General features: G+C 55.4%; 1 protein-coding gene across 7 annotated transcripts; it reads left to right on the plus strand.

Moving 5' to 3' along the window:
• Positions 1–173: 173 nt before the first annotated feature.
• SETD1A (SET domain containing 1A, histone lysine methyltransferase) lies at positions 174–27,913 on the plus strand. Of its 7 annotated transcripts, none has more exons than XM_015125983.3 (19): positions 174–748; positions 1,535–1,699; positions 1,909–2,004; positions 4,069–4,339; positions 6,440–6,561; positions 6,800–7,029; positions 7,315–8,164; positions 8,303–9,088; positions 9,587–9,763; positions 10,209–10,296; positions 12,284–12,441; positions 12,585–12,672; positions 14,341–14,682; positions 22,107–23,165; positions 23,472–23,644; positions 23,729–23,839; positions 24,049–24,168; positions 26,884–27,021; positions 27,100–27,913. In XM_015125983.3, the coding sequence occupies exons 2-19, from the start codon at positions 1,550–1,552 to the stop codon at positions 27,271–27,273; spliced, it is 5,133 nt and encodes a 1,710-aa protein (XP_014981469.3). In that variant the 5' UTR covers positions 174–748; positions 1,535–1,549; the 3' UTR covers positions 27,274–27,913. The 7 variants fall into 7 exon arrangements, with proteins under 7 accessions (XP_014981469.3, XP_014981468.3, XP_028696478.2 ...); XM_015125982.3 differs by having other exon boundaries at positions 262–787; XM_028840645.2 differs by lacking the exon at positions 174–748 and adding an exon at positions 765–946.
• Positions 27,914–27,958: the final 45 nt, after the last annotated feature.

Consider the following 27,958-nt stretch of genomic DNA (forward strand, 5'->3'; position numbering starts at 1 on the left):
ATGAGTCCTGGTGGGTCCTCTTGGAGGCGCCCCCTAGTCCCTTGCTCCGCACGCCCTGACCACGCCCCTTGACTCGGCCCCGCCCACAGCGGAATCCGCAGATTCGCCAGGCCGGATCCTCAGAATTCCTCGGGTCCTTCGATACTCGGCTGAAAATTATCATCGGACTCTGACAGGAGCTCTGGGCTGGAGGCATTTTCCCCAGGGTCAGAAGCGGCCTATCCTCTCACTGGGGCCAGTAAGAAAAATCCAGAAAAAGTTGTCGATTCTGCCAGCAGGGATTGGCTAACGGGCCGTTATTTTCTTGACTCCACCAAGGCGGATGAAGGGGAGGCTGCGGCTGAGGCCGGGAACAGTGGCGAATCTGCAGCCTCTCAGACTTTGGCCGTGCAAGGAAGGGACGGGGAAGAGGAGCAAAGCGGCGCGCATCCTGTCCAGCGATTCGCCCCGCCCGCCCGGCGAATCTGCGTCTCCCGAACGCGCCACTGAAGCTTCCCCAGCGCTGGCTGGCCTCCTCCCCTCTGCCCCGCCCCTTTTCCTCAGGGACTAGTCGCAGCTTTCGTCGCCGCCGATTCGTCAAGCGTCCCGGGCCGCAGCATCTGGATCGTCGTGGCGAAGCCGACTCTCCGGGGGATGCGGCCAATCTCCAGGCTCCCTGGGCCGCAACTCCCGAGCCTCCCCGGGCGCCGGCCGAGACGAAGCCGCTATCCCCGGCCCCGTGGGTCCCCGGGCAGCGCCTGTGGCGAAAGTGCGAATGCACACCCTGTGCCCGCTGGGCCTCGCGCAGGTGGCGGTGGTGTTTGGTGCGCGCGCCGGGGAGGTGGTGGTGGGGGGGCGCCGCCGCCGCCACCGCTGCGGGGCCGGGTCTCGCGCTGCCGCCGCCGCCGCCTCGCGCCGCTGAGGTGCCGCGCGGGGTGGGGGGAGGGGAGCCGCTCGCCAGGAGCGGGTGAGTGGGGCCGCCCGGCGCGCGTGCGCGGAGACCTGCTTGGGGGTGCAGAACGCGCCGGGGCGGGAGGAGAGGGCAGCGGCGCGCGTTCCCCCCACCCCCCGCCCAGATTTGGGGTCGAAGCCGGGTCTCGGTCTCGGTCTCGCGGTGTTTCCAACGCCCCGAAGAGGTGCCACCTTTCGGCCGGAGGATCGGGGCGCGGGGACGCGAGCGGGTGTGTGGGAGCCGTGGCCGGGCTCGGCCCGGGCCGCTGGCCGGTGAGGAGGCGGGAGGGGGCGGGGCCTGCAGGAGGCGGGGGAGGGGTCTTGCGCCGAGGCCAAGTGGGGCGCGCGCTAGGGAGAGCGGGAAGGTAAGGGGGCTCGAGACGGGCCTGGGGGCCTGACAGTAGAGATGGGAGGTGGAGAGAGGCTGGGTTGTTGTGGTGAGACAGAGGGTACTTGGGGGAGAATCCGGGGGAGCCCCGGGTCAGGGTGAGGGGTGGAAACTGGAGTGATGGGAGAATCTGGAATCGGGGCTGGCCAGTGAGGAAAGGCAGGGGAATCAGGCCCAAGTCGTGACCCTTCTTGTGTGTCCCCCTTTCCCTAACAGTGTAAATGAGCAAAGATGGATCAGGAAGGTGGGGGAGATGGGCAGAAGGCCCCGAGCTTCCAGTGGCGGAACTACAAGCTCATCGTGGATCCTGCCTTGGACCCTGCCCTGCGCAGGCCTTCTCAGAAGGTGTACCGCTATGACGGAGTCCACTTCAGTGTCAACGTGAGTGCCCGGGCCTTTGCTTGCCATCCGGGGAGCTCCAGGTGCCCCTGTCCTCTGTGATTCTGTTCAGCACCTAGAATGGTAGCCTGCCTTCTTGAAAGTGGGCAGTTGAACCCATGTTTTGCATGTGCGTGTCCAGATGGGCTTCTTAGAGCTCCCCAGCCTGGATTCACCCTGAGCTGTCTTTCTGCTACTGCTTTCCTTCCTAGGACTCAAAGTATATACCAGTCGAAGACCTCCAAGACCCCCGTTGCCATGTCAGGTCCAAAAACAGAGACTTTTCCCTCCCAGTCCCTAAGTTTAAGGTACGTGTCTTCTGGGCTTCTAGTGTGGTAGTCCTAAGAGGGTATGGAGGATGCGTCTTGGCACTATAGCTGAATAAAAAGGGTTTTCAATGAAAGGGTCTCAGCCAGATCTAGCAACCTGAGACTGTGAGACTCAGTTGTTCTGGACAGGAGGTACACTTAGTCTTCTAGAAAGGTACAGGTCAGGTGTCCTAAGTGTATCTCTGGTGGCTGGGGTGTTGACTTCTTGAAGGATGAGGTAAAGACTGTTTAGCTGCTATTTCTGTCACTGTGTATTCCTAGACAATGCATAGCACACAACAGTGGGATCTCCCAGTTCCTTGACAGTCAAGGGGAGTGACAAGGCCACTGCCTACCTGGATTGCACTGTTCCCCACCTCTCATTTGGCAATGTCATTTCCATCTTGTTTCCTTCGAGGACTCCCATTCCCCACCCTAGGCAAGATATTCTTCAGGCCTTGAACTGGGCCTGGAACACTGGTGGTTCTTCATTTCCTTCTCTGATTCTTTATTCTTCCTTTTTAAATAAATTGTCTGTGGGGTCCCTTCATTCTTCTTCTTCACCTTTTTTTTTTTTTTTTTTACTTTGTACACTTTACTTGGACCATCTCTTTCACACCTACAGCTTCAACTAGTACCTAAATTTTGATGACTTCCAAATATCTGTTTCCAGCCGACATCTCCAGGCTTGTATGCCTGGTAGGGGGAGAGTTTCATTTGGAGGCCACACAGATGTCTCAGAATTAAGAGATTTAAAATAAATTATCTACTCCCTTAACCTATCTCTTTCGTTTTCCCTCTGGTCATACGTGGCAGTACTGTCAACTCAGCTGCATAGCCTGGCAGCCTTTGATTCTCTCCTTTTCTCTCACAGTCGGTCACCAAGTCCTCCTGGCTCTTTTCCTTTTTATTCTTCATCTTTCTATTCTCATTGCCACGTAACGTAGATCTTGGTATTCATTTCATCTGATCTCCTTGCCTTCGTTCTTTCCTCTGTTTCTCCTCTGCCTTGCTGTCATTTGTCTCTTTGGCTCACTGCTCTTCTATTTTCCTTTTGTTGCCAAGTCCATGTTTTGGGGCATTGACATGTATGGTTATTGATCTGGCCAAGCCTTATCCTCTGACTTGACACCACACCCCTGTGTTGCATCCACACCATATGCTTTGCAGTTTTTCGAAAACACCAAGTTGTTTTATACTTCCATGTCCTAGGGGTCCTTGTCATTTGATGGAATGTTAATCCTCAAATCTCAGTAAGAATGGCACCATCTTTATGAATTCTTCCCTGATTATACTCTGTACAAAGGTTTCCTTCTCTGGGCTCCAGAATACCATGTACACGTCCGCTGCCACTGAGTCGTGTTGTGTTTGTATGTGCATATCTTGCTACTTTTCTGTACGGGAATCTCTTCCTTTCTATCTCTGTATTTCCAGTGACTTGTTCACGGTAGTTACCTAATAAAGGCTGAGCTGGGGAATCATCGCTCTGCAGCTCGTTCTCTCCATGTATGTTTATTCCTCAGTATGTACATTTCTTTCTTTCTTTTTTTTTTTGAGACTGAGTCTCGCCTTGTTGCCCAGGCTGGAGTGCAGTGGTGTGATCTCGGCTTAGTGCAACCTCTGCCTGCCAGGTTCAAGCAATTCTCCTGCCTCAGCCTCTTGAGTAGCTGGGATTACAGGTACCCACCACCATACCCAGCTAAATTTTTTTTTTTGTATTTTTAGTAGAGACAGGGTTTTATCATGTTGGACAGGCTGGTCTTGAACTCCTGACTCCTGGTGATCCATCCACCTCATCCTCCCAAAGTGTTGGGATTATAGACGTGAGCTACCACACCTGGCCTAGTTTGCACATTTCTGTTCTTAATTCTTGCTATTCTATGGTGAGAAGAATTCAGGGAAAAGGGGTCAGGTCTGATGGATCCCTTATTATGGGCCTCTTCCCTTGCCAATCACTTTCCTGGATCTCTCTCTTGACTTCGTGGAGCTTGCTAAAGTTTCCCGAAGGACAAAGGAACAGTGGTCAGTGTTGAGACCCCATACCAACTCCTGTTCTTTCCCCAGCTGGACGAGTTCTATATTGGACAGATTCCACTGAAGGAAGTGACTTTTGCAAGGCTGAATGACAACGTGCGGGAGACCTTCCTGAAGGATATGTGCCGTAAGTACGGCGAGGTGGAAGAGGTAGAGATCCTTCTTCACCCCCGTACTCGCAAGCACCTGGGCCTGGCCCGTGTGCTCTTCACCAGCACTCGAGGCGCCAAGGAAACAGTCAAAAACCTCCACCTTACCTCCGTCATGGGCAACATCATCCATGCCCAGCTTGACATCAAAGGTGAGGACTCCTGTGCCTGCCACTCAGGCTTGGCCTCCAACGGAGGTTGTACATGCAAATGCCTGTCAGGGTCAGGCAGGCACCCAGGGTCATGATCTGAAACTGTTGGGGCCAGTTGTGTTTCTGAAATCAGATCAGATTTTAGAGTGGAATTATGGTACATGGATTTGTGTGTGTGGTGTCTCCAGCAAGGTTGGGCAATAGGCCATAATCAAGCACATAACTATCTGTTAAAAAAAAAAAAATCATATGAAGGGTTGTACTAGGTAGGATGAATAGATTGTAGTAAATCAGCCCAGGTCAGGTTGGTTGGTTGGTTGGTTTTTGAGACAGGATCCTGCTGTGTCACCCAGACTGGAGAGCAGTGGCGTGATCTTTCCTCACTGCAGCCTCCAACTCCTGGGCTCAGTCACCCCAGCCTCCTGAGTAGCTGGGATTACAGGCACGCACCACCATACCTGGCCAACATTTTTTTGATTATTTGCGGAGATGAAGTCTCGCTACACTGCTCAGCCTGTTTTTAATTTTTCTTTCTTTCTTTCTTTTTTTTTTTTTGAGACGGAATCTCGCTCTGTCACCCAGGCTGGAGTGCAGTGGCACAATCTTGGCTCACTGCAACCTCCACCTCCCAGGTTCAAGCGATTCTTCTGCCTCAGCCTCCTGAGTAGCTGGGATTACAGGTGCATGCCACCACGCCCAACTAATTTTTGTATTTTTAGTAGAGATAGGGTTTCACCCTGTTAGCCAGGCCGGTCTTGAACTCCTGACCTCAAGTGATCTGCCTGCCTCAGCCTCCCAAAGTACTGGTATTACAGGCGTGAGCCACCGTGGCCGGGCTGTTTTTTCTATACGCTGTTCTATAACCTATATAGGTTTTAATGCCAGATTCACTGGATTTTCTGTGTTTTTTGGTTTGAAAATTTGAGATAGTAAAGGAGCTGTGAATGCAAGCGAGGTGATCTGGGCTTCTGTGTTGAGTGATGAGGAGCAGTGGGGTCTGTGGCGAGCTGCAGATTGCAGTATTGTCTGAAGGAGGCAGCCGTTAGTAGGCACTGGCCAGTTTGCAAGTGGGGATGAGGTTTAACATTCCTGAATTTGATTTGTAAAAGAAAGCCAGCCATCCTGGCTAACACGGTGAAACCCTGTCTCTACTAAAAAAAATACAAAAAACTAGGTGGCGGGCGCCTGTAGTCCCAGCTACTCGGGAGGCTGAGGCGGGAGAATGGAGTAAACCCGGGAGGCGGAGCTTGCAGTGAGCTGAGATCCGGCCACTGCACTCCAGCCTGGGCGACAGAGTGAGACTCCGTCTCAAAAAAAAAAAAAAGCCAGGGCCAGGATGCGGTGGCTCATGCCTGTAATCCCAGCACTCTGGGAGGCCAGGGTGGGTGGATCACCTGAGGACAGGAGTTCGAGACCAGCCTGGTCAACATGGTGAAACCCCATCTCTATTAAAAATAACAAAAATTAGCCAGACGTGGTGGTTCATGCTTATAATCCCAGCCACTCGGGAGGCTGAGGCATGAGAATCACTTGAACCTGGGAGGTGGAAGTTACATCATACCACTGCACTCCAGCCAGAAATATGGGTTTTTGTGTGAAATCTCATGGTTTTAAAATACCATGTTTCCCTTCTCACAAGGTGTTTCTGAGGTGTTCACGGCGCCTGCGGGATCCGTTAGTCCCCGGGTTGCTCTTCTGCAGGCTTTAGTTTACAGGATAAAGAGCATGGGGTGATCAAGCCTCTGGGTTTGAATTCCAATTCTTTCACTGACCAATTCTGTGACTTTGTGTAGGTCACTTTTAAGCCCGTAGAACAGAGGTACTGATGCTTCCCTTCTGGTGATCCAGCATGGGTAAAATAAGTAGAAGTGTTTTTGGTAAATCGTGAAGTGTTGTAATATATGTTGTTTGTGGTAGTTCAGAGGTAGAGATGAGGTAGAAGATCCCAAAGGTAGAGTTATGGTAGGAGAACTGAAATCCTGAAACCCAGACTCCAGGAAATTGTAGGAAACTTGAGGACTGAGAAAGAAGCAGGAATACCAGATCAGGAAGGAGTTAGTGTCTCCATCTGACAATTGGTTCCCGTTTCCCTCCCTCCAGGACAACAACGAATGAAATACTATGAACTAATTGTCAATGGCTCCTACACCCCTCAGACTGTGCCCACTGGGGGCAAGGCCCTGAGTGAGAAGTTCCAAGGCTCGGGTGTAGCCACTGAGACGGTGAGAAGCTTGTGGCTGCCACAGCCCCTAGCCATGTGGGCATGGTGCCCGGGTGCCCAGAGCAGGAGCAGTCTTCGGGAGGTTCCGGGCTTCCCTGTTAAACATAAGAAGAGCCAAGCAAAGCTGCTGAGATGCTTTCAAAAGACAGGGAAATAGGATTCCTGGTTTGGGGAAGGGCAGGTTTTCAAGTGGTGTCTTGAGCCCATTCCTCTCTCCTTGCCCTGCTCTGTCGCTCCAGGCTGAATCCCGCCGTCGCTCTTCCTCCGACACTGCTGCCTACCCAGCAGGCACTACTGCAGTGGGCACTCCTGGCAACGGCACCCCCTGCTCCCAGGACACAAGCTTCTCCAGCAGCCGACAAGATACCCCATCTTCCTTTGGCCAGTTCACCCCTCAGTCCTCCCAAGGAACCCCCTACACGTCTCGGGGCAGCACCCCCTACTCTCAGGACTCCGCCTACTCCAGCAGGTACAGAGCAGACCCCGCCTGGGGCCCCGCCCGCAGAGTCTGGGAGCTGCCACTGGGAAGAAGAAGCCCAGAGTCTCTCCAAGAGGGAATTGGAAATAATTTGTCCTAGTTTTTCTGTGGATTCAGTCAACAAATTGCTGTCCTCAGGGAACACACTAGCTAGGAACCCAACATATAGCTCTTCTTTTGAGGGCAGACTAGAGGGGCTTTGGGCCCTAGGACCCAGGACGCTCTGGTTTGGTCGTAGAGAGCTGAGCCCACCTAACTCCCCTGCTTCTTCTCCAGCACCACTTCAACCTCCTTCAAGCCCCGGCGGTCAGAGAACAGCTACCAAGATGCCTTTTCCCGCCGCCACTTCTCTGCATCTTCAGCCTCCACAACCGCCTCCACGGCCATCGCCGCCACCACTGCAGCCACCGCAGCATCCTCCGCCTCTTCCTCCTCTTTGTCCTCATCCTCCTCGTCATCCTCTTCCTCCTCGTCCTCTCAGTTTCGTAGTTCTGACTCAAACTACCCAGCGTATTATGAAAGCTGGAATCGCTACCAGCGCCATACTTCCTACCCACCACGCCGGGCCACGCGGGAAGATCCCCCTGGAGCCCCTTTTGCTGAAAATACAGCTGAGTGCTTCCCACCTTCCTATACCTCCTACCTGCCCCCCGAGCCCAGCCGGCCCGCCGACCAGGACTACCGGCCTCCTGCCTCAGAGGCTCCACCCCCGGAGCCTCCAGAACCTGGCGGAGGCGGGGGTGGAGGAGGGCCCAGCCCTGAGAGAGAAGAAGTTCGGACTTCCCCCCGCCCAGCCTCACCTGCCCGCTCCGGCTCCCCAGCCCCAGAGACCACCAATGAGAGCGTGCCCTTCGCCCAGCACAGCAGCCTGGATTCCCGCATCGAGATGCTGCTGAAGGAGCAGCGCTCCAAGTTTTCCTTCTTGGCCTCTGACACAGAGGAGGAGGAAGAGAACAGCAGCGTGGGCCTTGGGGCCAGAGATGCAGGGAGTGAGGTGCCTTCCGGGTCAGGGCATGGGCCCTGCACACCCCCTCCAGCCCCAGCTAATTTTGAGGATGTGGCACCTACAGGGAGTGGGGAGCCAGGGGCTACCCGGGAGTCTCCCAAGGCAAACGGACAGAACCAGGTGAGATTGGGGTCAGCCAGAGGAGGCACCTGGGCTCTGGGAGTCAGGGTTGGGCCTAGGGGAGAGGGAAGGGAACTAGACGATAAAGTAAGGTTTGGGACAACAGAAGCCTTCTGTGACCCTCCTCTGCCCCCGCAGGCTTCTCCATGCTCTTCTGGAGACGACATGGAGATCTCCGATGACGACCGGGGTGGCTCACCCCCTCCGGCCCCGACGCCCCCTCAGCAGCCTCCGCCGCCTCCCCCTCCCCCGCCTCCTCCTCCTCCCTACCTGGCATCCCTTCCCCTTGGTTATCCTCCCCACCAGCCTGCCTACCTCCTCCCACCCAGACCTGATGGGCCGCCGCCCCCTGAGTACCCCCCACCTCCTCCACCACCCCCGCACATCTATGACTTTGTGAACTCCCTGGAGCTCATGGACCGACTTGGGGCTCAGTGGGGAGGGATGCCTATGTCCTTCCAGATGCAGACCCAGATGTTAACTCGACTCCATCAGCTGCGGCAGGGCAAGGGATTGATTGCCGCCTCAGCTGGTCCCCCCGGTGGGACCTTTGGGGAGGCCTTCCTCCCATTCCCACCCCCCCAGGAGGCAGCCTATGGCTTGCCCTATGCTCTATATGCACAGGGGCAGGAGGGCAGAGGGGCATACTCGCGGGAGGCCTATCACCTGCCCATGCCCATGGCAGCCGAGCCCCTGCCCTCCTCCTCAGTCTCGGGAGAGGAGGCCCGGCTGCCACCCAGGGAAGAAGGAGAGCTGGCAGAGGGCAAGACCCTCCCGACGGCAGGCACCGTGGGCCGTGTGCTCGCCATGTTGGTCCAGGAGATGAAGAGCATCATGCAGCGAGACCTCAACCGCAAGATGGTGGAGAACGTGGCCTTTGGAGCCTTTGACCAGTGGTGGGAGAGCAAGGAGGAGAAGGCCAAGGTGAGGCCAGCACCTGGGACCAGGGAGCCCTGGGCTCTGCAGGAGGAAGTGAGCCTCTGACTCCTCCAGGCTGCACAGCTCAGAGGAGACAGGTAACAGAGGCGAGTGGAGAGAGGCCGCAGGCCCTCAGGGCTGCCCTGACTGGGCAGGGGAGTTGGGGGCACAGAGAAGCAGGCACAGATGGGCCTGGGAGGCAGCAGAGCTTTGTCCTGGTTCCATTGCTTGGTTGCTTGTGGTGGACAAGGCCCTTAGGTCTCTTCAAACTTTGGTCTTCCATTTTGCCATTTGTGAAGTGGGAATGGTGGCTATTTCTTAAGGCTGGTGGGCGAAATGAGCAGACTTTTGAGAAAATGCCATGTGGGGGCTGGGACAGGTGTGACCAAGATATGGAGCAGCAAGTAGATGCGTTCTGTATTCCTGGGGTCCGGGAGTAGGTCTCAGGCAGGAGGGAATGCCTGGGTTCTGGGCGCTGGGGCTCAGCCCCACTGCTGCCTGCAGCCATTCCAGAATGCGGCCAAGCAGCAAGCCAAGGAGGAGGATAAAGAGAAGACAAAGCTGAAGGAGCCTGGCCTGCTGTCCCTCGTGGACTGGGCCAAGAGCGGGGGCACTACGGGCATCGAGGCCTTCGCCTTTGGGTCAGGGCTGCGAGGGGCCCTGCGGCTGCCTTCATTCAAGGTACTCAGAACTGTCGTTTTGTGGGGTAGGGTGGGGAAAGGGAGAGGGGTGCCCCCTTCCTTGGGGTAGGGGTGGTCAGGAACTATGAGCGTTTGAGCTCTTTTTTTTTTTTTTTTTTTTTTTTGAGACAGAGTCTTGCTCTGTTGCCCAGGCTGGAGTGCGGTGGAGTTCACTGCAACCTCTGCCTCCCGGGTTCAAGCGATTCTCCTGCCTCAGCCTCCTGAGTAGCTGGGGTTACAGGCGCCCGCCACCATGCCCGGCTAATTTTTGTATTTTTAGTAGAGGTGGCGTTTCACTATGTTGGCCACGCTGGTCTTGAACTCCTAACCTCAGGTGATCCACCTGCCTTGGCCTCTCAAAAGTGCTGGGATTACAGGAGTGAGCCAGCGTGCTCTGCCTGAGTATTTGAGTTCTAAACGAGCCCCATCTTCTCCCTATTCCCCAGGTAAAGCGGAAAGAGCCATCGGAAATTTCCGAGGCCAGTGAGGAAAAGAGGCCTCGTCCCTCCACTCCTGCTGAGGAAGATGAAGACGGTGAGCAGGGTCAGGCATAAGGAGAAGGGGTGGTCTGTGTGGGTTCTGATGGGAGAGCAAGGGTCGGGGATGAAGGGGTTGGGTCGTTCTGAGGGCAGAGCCAGGTGGAGGTGCAGGGTTGAAATGCAGCAGTTCTGAGAGGTGTGGGATACACCAGGTAGGGTTATTCCTGGATTGTAGTTGCGGGTCTTCCTCTGGTCTGCTAATTTACATTTTCTGTATTTTGGGTTTTTCCACCCATGAAATTCAGTGTCTGGAATCACGGAATTCCAAGTTAAACGAGGCATCTCCCCAAGTTTCCCACCTGATGCTCATGCCCTCCTACCACCTTCCTCCCAGTGTGCTCGAGTTTCAGTCCTTGCTTGATAGCTACCATGGCCTGGAAACTTCCCCACTGAGTCAGATCTGCTTCCCTGGAGACCCACTGGCCCTCGTACTCTTTTCTTGGGCTAGGCATAACAAATCAGCTCCCGCTTCCACCCGACCAGAAAATGATACAAGATCAAATGGGCAGGACATATTTAAAACTGTGTGGGCTGGGCACAGTGGCTCTTGCCTATAATCCCAGCACTTCGGAGGCTGAGGCAGGAGGATCACCTGAAGTCAGGAGTTCAAGACCAGCCTGGCCAACATGGCACAACCCTGTCGCTACTAAAATTACAAAACAGCCAGGCATGGTGGTGTTCACCTGTGATCCCAGCTACTTGGGAGGCTGAGGCATGAGAATCACTTGAACCCAGGAGGTAGAGGTTACAGTGAGCCAAGATCATGCCACGGCACTTCAGCCTGGGTGATAGCATGAGACTGGGTCTTAAAAAAAAAAATATATATATATATGTATTATTATATATGTATTTTTATATGAATACATACGTATATATGTATTTACATATTTGTGTGTATACATGTGTAGATGTGTGTAGATATGTATATATACGTATATATGTGCATATATGTGTGTGTATGTATATGTGTGTATATATATGTGTATATATATGAAGGCCAGGCACGGTGGCGCTCACCTGTAATCTCAGCATTTTGGGAGGCTGAGGTGGGTGAATCACGAGGTCAAGAGATCAAGACCATCCTGGCCAACGTGGTGAAACCCCGTCTCTACTAAAAATACAAAAATTAGCCAGGTGTGGTGGCGGGCACCTATAGTCCCAGCTACTCGGGAGGCTGAGGCAGGAGAATTGCTTGAACCCGGGAGGTAGAGGTTGCAGTGAGCCAAGATTGTGCCACTGCACTCCAGCCAGGCGACAAAGTGAGACTCCATCTCAAGAAAAAGAAAAATACATATATATATACACAGATGTATATATACCTGAAGTCAGGAGTTCAAGACCAGCCTGGCCAACATGGCACAACCCTGTCTCTACTAAAAATACACAACAGCCGTGTGTGTGTATATGTGTGTGTATATATATGTGTGTGTATATATGTGTGTGTGTACGTGTGTGTGTATATATATGTGTGTGTGTGTATGTATATGTATGTGTATATATATAAAGGCCAGGCACGATGGCTCACGCCTGTAATCCCAGCACTTCAGGAGACTGAGGCAGCAGGATTGCTTGAACTCAGGAGTCCAATACCAGCCTGAGCAACATAGGTAGACCCTGTCTCTACAGAAAGTTTTAAAAATTAGCTGGGTGTGATAGCATGGCCCTTTATAGTCCCAGTTACTCAGGAGGCTGAGGCAGGAGGAGCGCTTGAGCCCAGCAGGTTGAGGCTGCAGTGAGCTGTGATCACACCACTGCACCCCAGCCTGAGTGACAGAGCAAGACCCCGGCTCAAAAACAAAAACCAAACTATGAAACATGAGGTAACTGTGAGGTGTTTGCGTTTCTCTGGTGAGCTTCCAGATTCTCATCTGTAAAATGAAGACCATCAGGAAGATTGGTAATAGTGTATGTAAAGCCGTTATGCAGGGCAAGTATCTTGTGGTTGATGGTAAATTTCCCCAACTACCACTCTGCTGGCCTAGACCCTGAGCGAGAGAAGGAGGCTGGAGAGCCTGGACGTCCGGGGACCAAGCCCCCGAAGCGGGACGAAGAACGAGGCAAGACCCAGGGCAAGCACCGCAAATCCTTTGCTCTGGATAGTGAAGGGGAGGAGGCGTCCCAGGAGTCCTCCTCGGAGAAGGTGAGGGCCTGGGCGCTGGCTCCCAGCTGAAGCCTGCTTCCCCATAGCCAGCATTTCTGTGGTTGGAGCCCAGGCAGCTGTGCCTGGTGGAGGACCAGTTGTCCCTTTCCTGTTGTTAGTCCCCATTTGTCCTTTTTCTTAAGGATGAGGAGGATGACGAGGAAGATGAGGAAGATGAAGATCGAGAGGAAGCTGTGGATACCACAAAGAAGGAGACAGGGGTGTCGGATGGTGAGCACAGACAGCGGAATTGACTTTGGGCTCGGAGGAGGGGTTCGGCTGCCTGGCTAGCCCTTTTCTGAGCCCACATGACCTTCCTTGGGCTTGTGGGTCACCTTTGCCCTCTGCGAGGGCATCTGTTTGGGCCACATTCTTAGGAACCCTTGGCCCCTTGACAGCAATAAGCTCAATGCTCAAAATGCTCCCTCCTCCTGCTCCCTCTTCTGCTGAGACATAGCTGTCCACAAGGACAGCCTGGAAGAATCTTTTTTTTTTTTTTTTTTTTTTAATGAGAGTCTCACTCTTGTTGCCCAGGCTGGAGTGCAACGGCGCAGTCTTGGCTCACTGTAACCTCCGCCTCCTGAGTTCAAGTGTTTCTCCTGCCTCAGCCCCCCTAGTAGCTGGGATTACAGTCACCTGCCACCACACCCAGCTAGTTTTTTGTATTTTTAGTAGAGACAGGGTTTCACTATGTTGGCCAGGCTGGTCTTGAATTGCTGACCTCAGGCGATCCACCCACCTCAGCCTCCCAGAGTGCTGGGATTACAGGCGTGAGCCACTACACCTGGATTTTTTTTTTTTTTGAGATGGAGTCTCGCTTTGTTGCTCAGGCTGGAGTGCAGTGATGCGATCTTGGCTCACTGCAACCTCCATCTCCCTGGTTCCAGCGATTTTCCTGACTCAGCCTCCCAAAGTGCTGGGATTACAGGCGTGAGCCACCACACCTGGCTGATTTTTGTATTTTTAGTAGAGATGGGGTTTTATCATGTTGGCCAGGCTGGTCTCGAACTCCTGACCTCAAGTGATCCACCCACTTCAGCCTCCCAAAGTGCTGGGCTTTCAGGTGTGAGCCACTGCACCCAGCCTCTTGCAGCAGTCTTGACTGATTTCCCTGTCTCTGTTTCTGTCCTTCTCCCTCTATTCCAGTTGATTTTCCAAACTGCTTATAGAATCTCTTTCCTAAAAGGCACCCCTGACCCTGTGACTTCCTTCCATAAGGTCCTTCCTGACAACCTGTTCTCCACAGGGTGTCCCCCCAGCCCAACACTGTGGGCCGTTTTTATCTCCTGGCCCTGCTGTGTTCAGCTCCATCTCGCCCTCCTCCAGTCCCCTTCCCAGCTGCCACCACCACCTTCTAGTCTAATTTACCCAATTCTGTTCCTCAAAAACTGTGAAATTCTTCAGTTTCTTTGAGCCCTTTCCATACATGAGCAGTCTCAGAGTATAGAACCTGTCGTGTTTTTTAAGCTTTTCAGCCCAGAATCCTTTTTCACCCAGTCCTTCGTCCAGACTGAGTCCCAAGACCCACTTTGGGAAGGTTCGAGTGCCAGAGCAGCCTGCCTGCCAGTCTCCAAGCCTCCACTTCCTCTTGCCTCGGACATCCCTGTGTAGTCCCCATGTCTGCGTGGTGGACTCCTTGTCCTTGAGTTCACCTTATCCCCCGGACACCTTCCCTGTTGGGCCTCTTTAGACAGAATCTGGGGCTTCCTTTGCCATCCTCCCCGCGTGCTGATGTTTATCTCACAGTGAAAATGGTTTGCTTATGCAGCTCCTTGGTCTGTTGGACTTCCCCGTCCCTAGCCCAGAGCCCAGCATCCACAGCAGGGAGTGAGTGAGGAGCCCACGGCTGACCAAGTGAGGTCTGCCCACCTCTCCTGACTGCCCCTTCTGGATTTCCAGGCGAGGACGAGGAAAGCGATTCGTCCTCCAAATGTTCTCTGTATGCTGACTCAGATGGCGAAAATGACAGCACATCGGACTCCGAGAGCAGCAGCTCTTCCAGCTCCTCATCCTCCTCCTCCTCATCGTCCTCGTCCTCCTCGTCCTCTTCATCCTCTGAGTCCTCCTCTGAAGATGAAGAGGAAGAGGAGCGGCCAGCAGCCCTTTCCTCAGCCTCCCCGCCCCCCAGGGAAGTCCCAGTGCCCACACCAGCACCTGTGGAGGTGCCAGCGCCAGAGAGGGTTGCAGGCTCCCCAGTCACACCCCTGCCTGAACAGGAGACATCTCCAGCAAGGCCTGCAGGTAGGTGCCATAGGGGTGTCGGTTGGATCTCTGTGTGTGTGTGTGTGTGTGTGTGTGTGTGTGTGTGTGTGAGTGAGAGAGAGAGAAAACAGTGGTGCTTGCATTTATTGTGTACTTCTAATAGTGTGACTTTATTAGAAAAACATACAAAGAAAATGTCACCATCTCTTGTCATTCCCTTCTGGAGACATTGATTGTCTGACACACTCAAACTGCACTGTCATGGTGGTTTACAGAACCCCAGGCTAAGCTGGCTACTAAAGTAAAATGGGTTGGTCTCCTCTCAAGTAAATTAAGGAGAAAGTGCCCAATTGAGTAAGTTCTTCCTCCTAATTTTTCTTAAGCCTGCTCTTCAGTGAGTAGTGATTAAGTGCAGGTGATTAAATGGGCAAATAGGTAGAAAACAAGTATGAACATTAACACAGAACTTGGTTCTAGCTGCTTTCCTTTGTGGATTTGTTGTTATACTCTAGCACATTCGCATAGCTTAGCCTGCTGTGGGAACCACTCTTTCAAGCAATAGGTATTTATTGAGTGCTCATTGCAGCCAAACAGTAGGTGCAGGGGATGGGATGTTGAGCCTTGCAGGCAGCATTCTCACTCATCAAGCTTACAGTCTATAGGGAAAGACATCTTCATTGAGTAAGAAATACATAGGAGGCTGGGCATGGTGGCTCACGCCTGTAATCTCAGCACTTTGGAAGGCCGAGACAGGCGGATCATGAGGTCAGGAGATTGAGACCATCCTGGCTAACATGGTGAAACCCCGTCTCTATTAAAAAATACAAAAAAATTAGCCAGGTGTGATGGTGGGCGCCTGTAGTCCCAGCTACTTGGGAGGCTGAGGCAGGAGAATGGCGTGAAACTGGGAGGCGGAGCTTGCAGTGAGCTGAGATCGCTCCACTGCACTCCAGCCTGGGCAGCAGAGCGAGACTCTGTCTCAAAAAAGAGAAAGAAAAGACCAGCCTGGGCAACATGGTGAAACCCTGTCTCTACAAAAATTAGCCAGGCATGGTGGCACACGCCTGTGATCCCAGCTGCTTGGGAGGCTGAGGTGGGAGGATCGCTTGAGCCCAGGAGGCAGAGGTTGTAGTGAGCCAAGATCACACACCACTGCACTCCAGCCTGGGTGGCAGAGCGAGACCCAGTCTCAAAAAAAGAAAAAGAATACCTAGGAAAACCTGTGGTTACAAACCATGAGAAGCACCAGGAAGAAGCGCAGGGCAGGCAGCCGGAGCACACCTGCAGAAGGAGGAGGGCTTCCTGCTGAGGTACTGCTGAGCTGAAGTCTGTGCAAAGCAGGCAGAACAACTGGCTTAGCATGTGCCAAGGCCCTCCGGCAGGGGAAGAGCGGGTTCAAAGACCTGGGGAAGAAAGCCGACCCTCCAGAGGGTTGAGCACAAGGGGGTGGTGGGGTGGCTGAAACTGGAGAGGTGAGTGAGGGTTGGGCCCAGCAGACGTATAGGCCAGCCATTGTGAGGAATTTGGCCTTTATTTTGAAGTAGAAACCCATCAGAGTAATGACATGGTCATATGTGTGTTTCAAAAAAATGTAGTGCAGAGAGAAAGCTTGGAAAGGGGCCACAGTGGAAGTAGGGTGCCTCTTAAGTGGCTATTGTAGAATGCAAGGCGAATTATGGTGGTAGCTTGGACTTAGGTAGATTGGATAAGGATGGATCAAATAAGTCAGTGTTCAAGATGTGCTATGAACTTTAGGAGGCCGAGGCGGGCACATCACTTGAGGTCAGGAGTTCGAGACCAGCCTGGTCAACATGGTGAAACCACGTCTCTACCAAAAAATACAAAAATTAGCCAGGTTTGGTGGTGTGTGCCTGTAGTCCCAGCTACTCGGGAGGTGGAGGCACGAGAATTGCTTGAACCTGGGAGGTGGAGGTTGCAGTGAACGGAGATCATGCCACTGCATTCCAGCCTGAGTGACAGAGTGAGACTCCCATCTCAAAAACAAGATGTGCTGTGAAGATGTATGTGGCCTCCCCGAGGCTCCCAGTTGCACATTGTTGAGAATCCATGGTCTGAGATAGGCAGCGCCCACAGGAAGACCTCCTCACACTGATACACTCTGCTAAGCTCCAGACTCCGTGAAAGGGGAGTTGAGGCTCTCATTACACCTCAGATGACTCTCCAACCTCTCCTGGGCCCACCGGGTAGCAGAAGGGCCTGTGGGGTCACCGGCAGGTCTGAAGGCATGGCTCTTAATCCTCTTCCATTCTCATCAGAGCAGGAAGGAGAGGGGCTCACCATATCTGCATTTCAGAAAGCCCGTTCTAGCAGAAGGAGGAGAGATTTAGAAGAGGGGAGGAAGGAGGTGGGTGACATGAGGAGGTTTGAAAGGATTCTGGTGAGCTTTAATGGCATGAACCAAAGCCGAGGGGTTCTAATGTGGCAGAAGAGTGGAGTAGAAATGGGGGTGAGGATTGGAGGGAAATTTAGGAGGTAGGATGACTTGGTTAAACTTCCCCCAGAAAAGAAACTCGGGAAGAAAATCAGGATTAGGAAGAAAACTGATGAGTGTAGTTGGGGTAGCGTTTGAGATGCCTCTGGGGGCTTCCTGGTAGAAACAGTGGCCGTTGGATCCATGGTTCTGGGGTCTGGAAAGAATGGTAGGCCGGATATGAGATCGGTGCTTAGGTCTTGGAAGTACAGCAGTGAATTCACTTGTAGACCCAGGTAGGCGAGTGGAGGGAGATAAAAGGCAGAGCCTTCCCGTCCTGTGAGAGCAGTAGGCAAGCAGGGCCCGAGGAGGCTGAGAGGGGTGACCAGAGGCGAGAAGGGAAGCAGGTAGTGGAGAGGTTCTGCGAAGGAGGGAGTGGCCTTGTATCACCAGACCACCGGCAAGGCTGAGATAGGCAGTATCTGTTGGATTTGACAGTTACGAGGTCATTGGTGACCTTATCAGTTTCATTTGAGTGGTTCAGACTGAAGCCAAGGTATAGGGTGTTAAGGAATGAGGGGAGGGGAGTTTTCTGGAAGGGTGGACCACTCTTGCTGAGATAAAAAGGAGAGTTGGGGCCGGGGGCAGTGGCTCACACCTGTAATCCTAGCACTTTGGGAGGCTGAGGTGGGCAGATCACTTTAGGTCAGGAGTTCGAGACTAGTCTAGCCAACATGGTGAAACCTCGTCACAAATAAAAATACAAAAATTGGGCTGGGTGCAATGGCTCATGCCTGTAATCCCAGCACTTTGGGAGGCTGAGGCAGGCTGATCACGAGGTCAAGAGATCAAGACCGTTCTGGCCAACACCAACATGGTGAAACCCCATCTCTACTAAAAATGCAAAAACTAGCTGGGCGTAGTGGCGCACACCTGTAATCCCAGCTACTCGGGAGACTGAGGCAGGAGATCGCTTGAACCTGGGAAGCGGAGGTTGCAGTGAGCCGCGATCGTGCCACTGTACTCCAGCCTGGTGACAGAGTGAGACTGTCTCCAAAAAAAAAAAAAAAAAAAATTAGCCATGCGTGGTTGGCAGGCACCTGTAATCCCAGCTGCTCAGGAGCCTGAGGCAGGAGAATCACCTGAACCTGGGAGGTGGAGGCTGCAGTGAGCTGAGTTTGTACTACTGCACTCCAGCCTGGGTGACAGCAAGACTTCGTCTCAAAAAAAAAAAAAAAGAGTTGGGGGTTGTGACATCAGCTCCCATGTGTCAAGTACCCATGTGTGCCAGGCTCTGGGCATAGCATGTTGACAATTCATTGAATCCCCACAACCTCCCCCTTTTTTTTTTTTTTTTTTCTGAGACGGAGCCTCATTGTGTTACCCAGGCAGGAGTGCAGTGGTGCAACCTCGGCTCACTGCAACCTCTGCTTCCTGGTTTCATGCAATTCTCCTGCCTCAGCTTCCCAAGCAGCGGGATTACAGGTGCACGCTGCCACATCTGGCTAGTTTTTGTATTTTTAGTTGAGACAGGTCTCACCATGTTGCCCAGGCTGGTCTCGAACTCCTGACCTCAAGTTATCAGCCCACCTTGGCCTCCCAAAGTACTGGGATTACAGGTGTGAGCCACTGCGCTTGCCCCACAACCTCCCTATGATTCCCATTTTATAGATGAGGGCTTCAAGGCTTAGTGAGGTGCAGGAATAAGCTCAACGTTACCCAGCCAGAGTTGGAGAGAGAGCAAGAAGAGAGGGCAGGGTTGAGGGAGGGGTTAGCTTTTCCAAGTAGGTGAGGCTTGGGCGTGTTCCACTGAAGGGAAGCAGGGCCAGGTAGATGCGCCGGGAGAGAGGAATGCTTGCTGGCATGGCCTTCTTGGGGAGGCGGAGGAGTAGCCTCCAGATCTGATGCAGGTATACCCTTCAGTGGGGAGGCAGGAAGATGGGGGTGTTGTGCCTGAGGCCTCTTTTAACCCTGTACTGTAGAAGTGTGAGCGGAAGGGTGGAGTAAGAACCTTGGAAAGTGGAGAAACGAGGATGAAAGTTGCTCCAGTCCGGGCGTGGTGGCTCACACATGTAATCCCAGCACTTTGGGAGACCGAGGCAGGAGAATCTCTTGAGCCCAGAAGTTCGAGATCAGTCTGGCTAACAACAACAACAAAAAAGAAGCTGGGCCTAGTGGCATGAGCCTGTGGTCCCAGCTCCTGGGAAGGCTGAGTCAGGAGGATTGCTTGAGCCTAGGAGGTTGAGGAGGCTGCAGTAAACAGTGATTGTGCCGCGGCACTGTAGCCTGGAGACAGAGCGAGCCTCTTGCCTGGGCCTCCCCATGCTGGAAGGCCCTGCCAGAGCTGGGGCCTGGGGATGAGGGGAGAGGAGGGTGCTGGCTGGCTCCACAGGGTAGAGGTAGTGGAAGGATGAGGACCTGGGGCTGTGGAAGGTGCCGGGACAGGAGAGGGCAAAGTACCGGCCCTGCGGTCTGGGCAGGGTGGAGGAGGAAGTTAACTTAAGAAGAGGGTGATGTGCTAGAGGGAAACTGAGGGATGGGAAGTTGAAGGTGCAGTGGGGCGGACTGAATGGACAGTGGGGAATGTTGGAGAGGATGGGGAATCTTCAAGGGGGAGCCATTCTGGGGGTTGACAAGGCCAGATGTGTGGCTGCTTGAGGGGAGCTGAGGGTGATTGAAGGGGATCACTGGAGATGCGAGAATCCAGGTAAACAGGCGTGATCGTGAAGTTCCCTGGGGAGGTGGCAGAGGTGGGAGAGGAGAGGAAGATGCAGGCAGCCCCTTGGTGTCTGGATAATGAGAGAGCACCTGAGTTACCAAGGACAGAGGAGCCATGGCTCCGAGCGAGGGGTCCTTAGTGAAGACTCACTGAATTTCTTTTCTTTTTTTTTTTTTTTTTGGAGACAGAGTCTTGCTCTGTCGCCAGGCTGGAGTGCAGTGGCACCATCTCGACTCACTGAATTCTCAGCCTCCCAGGTTCAAGTGATTCTCCTGCCTCAGCCTCCTGAGTAGCTGGGACTAAGCCACACGCCACCACGCCCAGCTAATTTTTGTATTTTTAGTGGAGACAGGATTTCACCATGTTGGTCAGGATGGTCTCGATCTCTTGACCTCGTGATCCACCCACCTTGGCCTTCCAAAGTGCTGGGATTACAGACGTGAGCCCCCTCACCCAGCCAGTTCACTGAGTTTCTAATAACCGGAACCAGTTTCAGTCACCACTGTCTTAGTGATGGCCCTGGGTAGGGGCAGGTTATGCAGTAGCAACTGGCTTCTGGGGACTCGCCCCATGGACCTGAGCGTGGCAGTAGAGCAGTTCTCAGAGGAAGGTGGTGGGAGTCGTATTGACTGGGCAGGTGCCCCCAAAAATTGTCTCCTAAATGAAAGGGATGGGCAGGTTTCCTTCGGGACAGTCGCAGAGGGAAGTGTGTGCAGCAGCTGTGCTGGCGGAGGAGTGTGTTCTCCTTCAAGCGAGGCTTCCCGAGGACATGCAGGCTAAAGCTCGAGGTGGTCCGTTGGGGGCGCTGCCCCAGCGTGGTGGGGAGGAAGGTGAGAGGAGACCTGGGCGAATCTGGGTCCTTGCTAGCTTCCTGGAGTGGGTTGCTGCCACAGGCTGAGACCCCAGCAGGTGTCCAGAGCCTAAGGTACAGCCTAGGGCCTGGCTCAGGGCGCCAGGGTTGGGAGTGCGGTGGACTCAGGTGAATCGCTGCCTTATAGGGCTGGGCCTGGTGCTGGGCCCTGTTGGCGCTGAGTGGGGAAGCCAGTTGTGAAGCCAGTGAGTCCCTGGGCTGCAGTTCAGAGCATGAGCTCAACCCACATGGCCTGGGAGCAGAGCTTGTTCTGTCATCTGGTAACTGTGACCGCATCTCTGTGCCTGTTTCCCTGTCTGTAAGATAGGACCCTCTGCTGGGCGCGGTGGCTCACGCCTGTAATCCCAGCACTTTGGGAGGCCAAGGCGGGCGGAGCAGGAGGTCAAGAGATCGAGACCATCCTGGCCAACATGATAAAACTCTACTAAAAATACAAAAATTAGCTGGGTGTGGTGGCACATGCCTGTAGTCCAGCTACTCAGGAGGCTGAGGCGGGAGGATCGCTTGAACCTGGGAGGCGGAGGTTGCAGTGAGCCGAGATCACGCCACTGCACTCCCACCTGGCAACAGGGCGAGACTCCATCTCGGGCAAAAAGAAGAAGATAGGAACCTCTTTGAGCTGTTGTGAGGATTACATGAATTACGCTACGTAAGAGGTGTGATTGGTGTTAGGCACAAAATCCATCGGGCTGGCTCTGAGAGCCTCATGCAGGCTTTCCCAGGGATGGTGGCCAAGGGAGGATGCACTCCCTGTCCCGGGGGTGCTTTGGGGAGGCAGCACCCCCAGCTTGGAGCCAATGTGTTCCCTCCCCAGCCACCCGCATCCTGGGATCTCCGCTCCAGCCCCACTTCTCTGGCAGGGCTGTCTCCTGCCCCTCCCCCCGGGGCATGTTCCAGTTCTGTAGGGGATGGGGAGGAAGGCAAGTTTCATAAAATATTTTAATACAGAGATGCTGCTTTTTAGATTGTATCATGTTCACCTCGCTAAACTGAGAATATTGTTTATGGTGGAGGTAATGGATGTTTTAGCTGAAATGTAGCTGACTGGGTCCTTGGCATGGGACATGGCTGGGGCCTGGGCACAGGGCTGTCCTGCCAGTCTGGGTAGGAAAGCAGAGTCCAGGGCATGTGGTGCTGCCCTTCTCAGCGTGGCTACAGCTTATGTGTTGGTGGTGTCCCCTGTTGGACTGTGGCTCCGGGAGGACATGGAAGGTGTGTGTGTACCCCACACGTGTCACAGTGGGAACGAACGGGTGGGAAACCTCCTCTCATCAAGGGAGTTCATGTTGTTGGGATGTGGGGCTGAGGCCAGAGCGTCTGTGTCCCCCCGAGGTTCCTGGGTGGAAGCGGGGGAGAGCACACGGCCTGTGGTCATGGGCGGCCAGGGCGGCTGAGCCTGGGTCGCCCTGACCTCCTTTCCTTCCTCTGTGCTTCCTTCCCAGGCCCCACGGAGGAGCTGCCCCCCAGTGTGCCCCCCCCTCCCCCAGAACCACCTGCTGGGCCCCCAGCCCCCACCCCATGCCCCGATGAGCGTCCCTCTTCTCCCATCCCCCTCCTGCCCCCACCCAAGAAACGCCGGAAAACTGTCTCCTTCTCTGCCATTGAGGTGGTGCCAGCCCCAGAGCCCCCTACAGCCACACCGCCGCAGGCCAAGTCTCCTGGACCAGCCTCCCGCAAGGCCCCCCGGGGCGTGGAGCGGACCATCCGCAACCTGCCTCTGGACCATGCATCTTTGGTCAAGAGTTGGCCGGAGGAGGTGTCCCGAGGAAGCCGGAGCCGGGCTGGAGGCCGAGGCCGCGCCACAGAGGAAGAGGAGGCTGAGCCAGGGACAGAGGTAGACCTGGCGGTCCTGGCTGACCTGGCCCTGACCCCTGCCCGGCGGGGGCTGCCTTCCCTGCCTGCTGTTGACGACTCGGAGGCCACAGAAACATCGGAGGAGGCTGAGCGCCCTGGGCCCCTGCTCAGCCACATCCTCCTGGAGCACAACTACGCCCTGGCCGTCAAGCCCACAGCACCGGCACTGGCCCCGCGGCCCCCAGAGCCAGTGCCTGCACCCGCCGCCCTCTTCAGTTCCCCAGCGGATGAGGTCCTGGAGGCCCCCGAGGTGGTGGTGGCTGAGGCGGAGGAGCCCAAGCCGCAGCAACTGCAGCAGCAGCGGGAGGAGGGCGAAGAGGAGGAGGAGGAGGAGGAGGAAGAGGGGGAAGAGGAGGAGGAGGAATCCTCTGACAGCAGCAGCAGCAGTGATGGGGAGGGCGCCCTCCGGAGGCGCAGCCTCCGCTCCCACGCCCGGCGCCGCCGTCCACCGCCCCCACCCCCGCCACGGCCGCCCCGCGCCTACGAGCCGCGCAGTGAGTTTGAACAGATGACCATCCTGTACGACATCTGGAACTCGGGCCTGGACTCAGAGGACATGAGTTACCTGCGGCTCACCTATGAGCGGCTGCTGCAGCAGACGAGCGGGGCCGACTGGCTCAACGACACCCACTGGGTTCATCACACAAATATCCTGAGCGTGGGCGCTGGGGCCGGCGGCCTTCCCCGGGACACGTGGGCTTGGGTCCTCCTCCGACCCCTCCTGGCACCTGCATCTGTCCCCGACTCTGCCTCCCCTCTGGCTCCAAGCCATCTTTTTCTCTCCGCCTGGTGCCTCTTCTGCCTTCCAAAGCATTTCTGGCAGGAACCATGGGGCTGGGGCTTCCTCCCCTCTCCCTCACCTGAGTATGTTCAGCGGCGTGGGCCCCGCCCTCTCCTTTGGCTGGGACGCGGGTGGCCAGAGAGGAGCCGTTCTCTTCCTTAACACCCCGCACTCACCAACCTGACCACCCCAAAACGCAAGCGGCGGCCCCAGGATGGGCCCCGGGAGCACCAGACAGGCTCGGCCCGTAGCGAAGGCTACTACCCCATCAGCAAGAAGGAGAAGGACAAGTACCTGGATGTGTGCCCAGTCTCGGCCCGGCAGCTGGAGGGCGTGGACACTCAGGTGGGCCCGACCCCGCCGCCGCGTGCTCCTCCCACCACTCACCTCTCTGCCCTGCTCACCTCCTCCCTGCCCTGCATCTCACAGGGGACGAACCGCGTGCTATCCGAGCGCCGGTCCGAGCAACGGAGGCTGCTGAGCGCCATCGGTACTTCCGCCATCATGGACAGTGACCTGCTGAAACTCAACCAGCTCAAGGTGAGACCGGGCTGCGGGAGGGCCTGGGTGGGGTAGAGTGGGGCAGGAAGGGGCAGAGGCCAGGGGACCACCCAACAAGCTCCTGTGGCTCCCTCAGGTGGAGTTGGGGGGTAAGCGGCCAGAATGCTCTCTGCCCAGGAAGTCTGGGAAGAGCGAGGGTCTGGGGTGTGGCAGGCGTCTGGCAGTTGAGTCTCCCTTCTGCCCCCCAGTTCCGGAAGAAGAAGCTCCGATTTGGCCGGAGCCGGATCCACGAGTGGGGTCTGTTTGCCATGGAACCCATTGCTGCTGACGAGATGGTCATCGAATACGTGGGTCAGAACATCCGTCAGGTGAGATTGCACTCCCAGCCCCGCCCCGGCTTCTGATGCAACAAGACGGCATGGGGGCTCACACAGATGCCATTTGTCCTGGTTAAAGCCTCGCACACCCCCAGCCCCGGTACCTAGCCAGTGAGACCAGCCTCCCTCCAGTGTGGTCAGCAGCAGGTGTCAGTCGTCCAGCAGGAGGCACAGCTGATGGCACTGCTCCCTGTTTTTTTTTTTTTTTTTTTGGAGACATAGTCTTTCTCTGTTGCCAGGCTGGCGTGCTGGGGCGCAATTTTGTCTCACTGCCACCTCTGCCTCCTGGGTTCAAGCAATTCTCCTGCCTCAGCGTCCTGAGTAGCTGGGACTACAGGCGTGTACCATGTGCAGCTAATTTTTGTATTTTTAGTAGAAACGGGGTTTCACCATGTTGGCCAGGATGGTCTTGATCTCCTGACCTTGTGATCTGCCTGCCTCGGCCTTTCAAAGTGCTGGGATAACAGGTGTGAGCCATCGTGTCCGTCCAAGCGCTGCTCCCTTTTTGTTTGTTTTTTTTTTTTTTTTTGAGACGGAGTCTCGCTCTGTCGCCTGGGCTGGAGTGCAGTGGCCGGATCTCAGCTCACTGCAAGCTCCGCCTCCCGGGTTCACGCCATTCTCCTGCCTCAGCCTCCCGAGTAGCTGGGACTACAGGCGCCCACCACCTCGCCCAGTTAGTTTTTTGTATTTTTTAGTAGAGACGGGGCTTCACCGTGTTAGCCAGGATGGTCTCAATCTCCTGACCTCGTGATCCGCCTGTCTCGGCCTCCCAAAGTGCTGGGATTACAGGCTTGAGCCACCACGCCCGGCCCGCGCTGCTGCCTTTCAAAGGGCCTGGGAAGCAGGAGGACAGGCACTGAACAAGTATCCACACAAAAGGATGGTGTTCCAGCCTGAGCAATATTGCCAGACCCCGTTTCTGCAAAAAATACTAAAGCTAGCCGGGCGTGGTGGTGCATGCTTGTGGTCCCAGCTACCCAGGAAGCTAAGGTGTGAGGATCACTTGAGACCACAAGGTGGAGACTGCCATGAGCCAAGACTGCACCACTGCACTCCAGCCTGGGCAACAGGGCGAGGCCGTGTCTCTAGAAAAAACAAAAGCCAAAAGGATGGCATTTGGTATTCACAAGATCTGGAGAGTTGGGCCATGGGAACACACACCTGGGGGGCCTAAGACCTCCTGGAGACCATGGTGCTTGAGCAAAGCTGAAAGGAGCTCGCAGGCCCAGGCGAGTGGCATTGTGTGTGTGCTTGGTTGCGGGACACCACGTGCACCGGCCTGGAGGCAGGATTGTCTTGTGAGAGTATGGAGGTCAGCTTGGCTCGTCAGAAACCAGGGCCATGGCCGGGCTCGATGGCTCACGCCTGTAATCCCAACACTTTGGGAGGCCGAGGGAGGCGGATCACCTGAGGTCAGGAGTGCGAGACCAGTCTGGCCAACATGGTAAAACCCCATCTCTACTAAAAATACAAAAATTAGCCGGGTGTGGTGGTGGGCGCTTGTAATCCCAGCTACTAGGGAGCCTGAGGCAGGAGAATCGCTTGGACGTGGGAGACAGAGGTTGCAGTGAGCCAAGATCGCGCCATTGTACTCCAGCCTGGGTGACAGAGCAAAACTCCGTCTCAAGGAAAAAGAAACCAGGGCCAGTGGCAGCGACATGCAGCTGGAGGCTGGAGGGGACAGGGAGCCCAGACCGCACGGGCTTGGGAGCCTGTGAATCCACTCAGGCCTGTGGCGAGAGAGGAGGAAAGCCCCAGAGCCTTCTGCAGGAGAGGGCCCCGTGGCTAGTGAGCTCCCTGTCTAGGCTGACACCAGTGTCCAGGCAAAGGCAAGGGTGGCCCAACCCAAGCAGTGGCAGCAGAGGTGACAGAGAAGGTGCAAGGTGGTTGACTGAGCTCAGCAGTGAGAGGGTGAGGGGGATAGGAGGCCCTTGGTGCTGCTCTTAGCCGCTGGGAGTATGGTGGGATGGCCAGTGAGCTGGGAGTGAGGAGGAAGAACAGATATGTGGTCAAGATGAGCTCCAGTCTGGACATGTGGGGTTGCAGTGCCCCAGGGACATCTAGGGGACGACGCCCAGCAGCTCCACTGAGGTGGCTTTTGGCTGGAAATGGAAGTTTGGGAGGAGTCCCCACCACACAGCTGGCGGCTGAGGCTCTGGAAGGGAGTGAGGTCACCCGAGGAGGGCACGCAGAGGCTCCTCACTGTCTTCTGGGAAGTAAGGGTTGCTCCTCACAGGGGTGCGGGGCCTAACATGGGCGGCCTGCTATTTGCATTGGTCGGTGGCAGCCAACAGGTGCCTGTTTTGGAGAGAGGTCCAGGGAGGAGAGATGAGCAGGGTGCCATTGGTGACATGGCCACTGTCATTTCAGGAGCTGCCCCAGCCCCAGACTTGCCCCAGCAGTCCGGGGACCCCACTGTGATCAGGCAGATGCTCGAAGGAGCCAGTGGCTCTCCTTCCCGATGCAGATTTCCCTGGAGTTCCCTGCGGGTGACTTAGAATGGCCACCAGAGGCTTAGTATGCTGCCCCAAAGAGGGAGGGCTCCTGGAAGCAGAGTCGAGAGAGTCAGTGCCGGGTTAGCGGGAGCCGGAGGCAGAGCTGCAGCTCCAGGCCTGGTGGGCATGGACCTGGGGTGCTGGCTGGCAGGTGTGCTCGCGGGCAGGAAGTGGGGGGCTCTTCCCTGACCATCGCATCTCACCCTGACAGATGGTGGCCGACATGCGGGAGAAGCGCTACGTGCAGGAGGGCATTGGCAGCAGCTACCTGTTCCGGGTGGACCATGACACCATCATCGATGCCACCAAGTGTGGCAACCTGGCCAGGTTCATCAACCACTGCTGCACGGTGCGTCAGGGGCTGGCCGGGGCAGGAGTTCGGGGGTCGGTGGGGGTGGCCACGGCTCACATGCCCTTCCCTCCGCAGCCCAACTGCTACGCCAAGGTCATCACCATCGAGTCCCAGAAGAAGATTGTGATCTACTCCAAGCAGCCTATCGGCGTGGACGAGGAGATCACCTACGACTACAAGTTCCCACTGGAAGACAACAAGATCCCGTGTCTGTGCGGCACGGAGAGCTGCCGGGGCTCCCTAAACTGAGGTGGGGCAGGACGGGTGCCCACACCCCTATTTATTCCCCCTGGTGCCCTGAGCTCCCAGCACCCCCCAGCCTTAGTGGGCTCAGCAGGGCCCACATGCCCCCATCTCCAAGCGTGGGGTTGGGGGGCCCCAAGCCCAGCGAGGGAGCCTCAGTCCCTGGAGGCAGCTTCTGCCTCTCCTGTCGCCCCTGCCCACCACCCCCTGATTGTTTTTCTTTGCGGAGAAGAAGCTGTAAATGTTTTGTAGCAGCCAGCAGCTGTTTCCTGTGGAAACCTGGGGTGCCGGCCTGTACAGATTCTGTCCTAGGGGCTGCACAGTCCTCTCGCTTTGTGTTAATGGGGACTTCCCCTTATGCCCTGCGTGTACCCCTCCCCAGTTTAGGGGTCTCTGGGGCAGTGGCCATGTTCTCCCCCTGGGGGGGCTCTGCACCCCCAGTCCTGGGGACTCCGTGCCTGGAACCCTGCCTCATCTGTTCCTGCCAGACCCTGAGGGTCACCCTCCCACCCTGGTGTCACGCCCCGGCTCAGCCAGGCCAGGATGGCGGGGTGGGCCCCTTCTGCTGGGCTGGACTGTACATATGTTAATAGCGCAAACCTGACGCCACATTTTTATAATTGTGATTAAACTTTATTGTACAAAAGTGCTTGGTTGGTGTATTTGGGCAGGAGCAAGGGGTTGGGGGTGG

This window comes from Macaca mulatta, chromosome 20 (genome assembly GCF_049350105.2).
Source record: "Macaca mulatta isolate MMU2019108-1 chromosome 20, T2T-MMU8v2.0, whole genome shotgun sequence".
Classification (NCBI taxonomy): domain Eukaryota; kingdom Metazoa; phylum Chordata; class Mammalia; order Primates; family Cercopithecidae; genus Macaca; species Macaca mulatta.

Excerpts from the sequence above, each read along its gene's own strand:
- SETD1A (XM_015125983.3), top strand. The coding sequence starts at position 1,550 with ATGGATCAGGAAGGTGGGGGAGATGGGCAGAAGGCCCCGAGCTTCCAG. Across the intron at positions 12,442-12,584 it reads AGGAGTCCTCCTCGGAGAAG|GATGAGGAGGATGACGAGGA; the intron begins GTGAGGGCCTGG and ends CTTTTTCTTAAG. Across the intron at positions 14,683-22,106 it reads ATCTCCAGCAAGGCCTGCAG|GCCCCACGGAGGAGCTGCCC; the intron begins GTAGGTGCCATA and ends CTTCCTTCCCAG.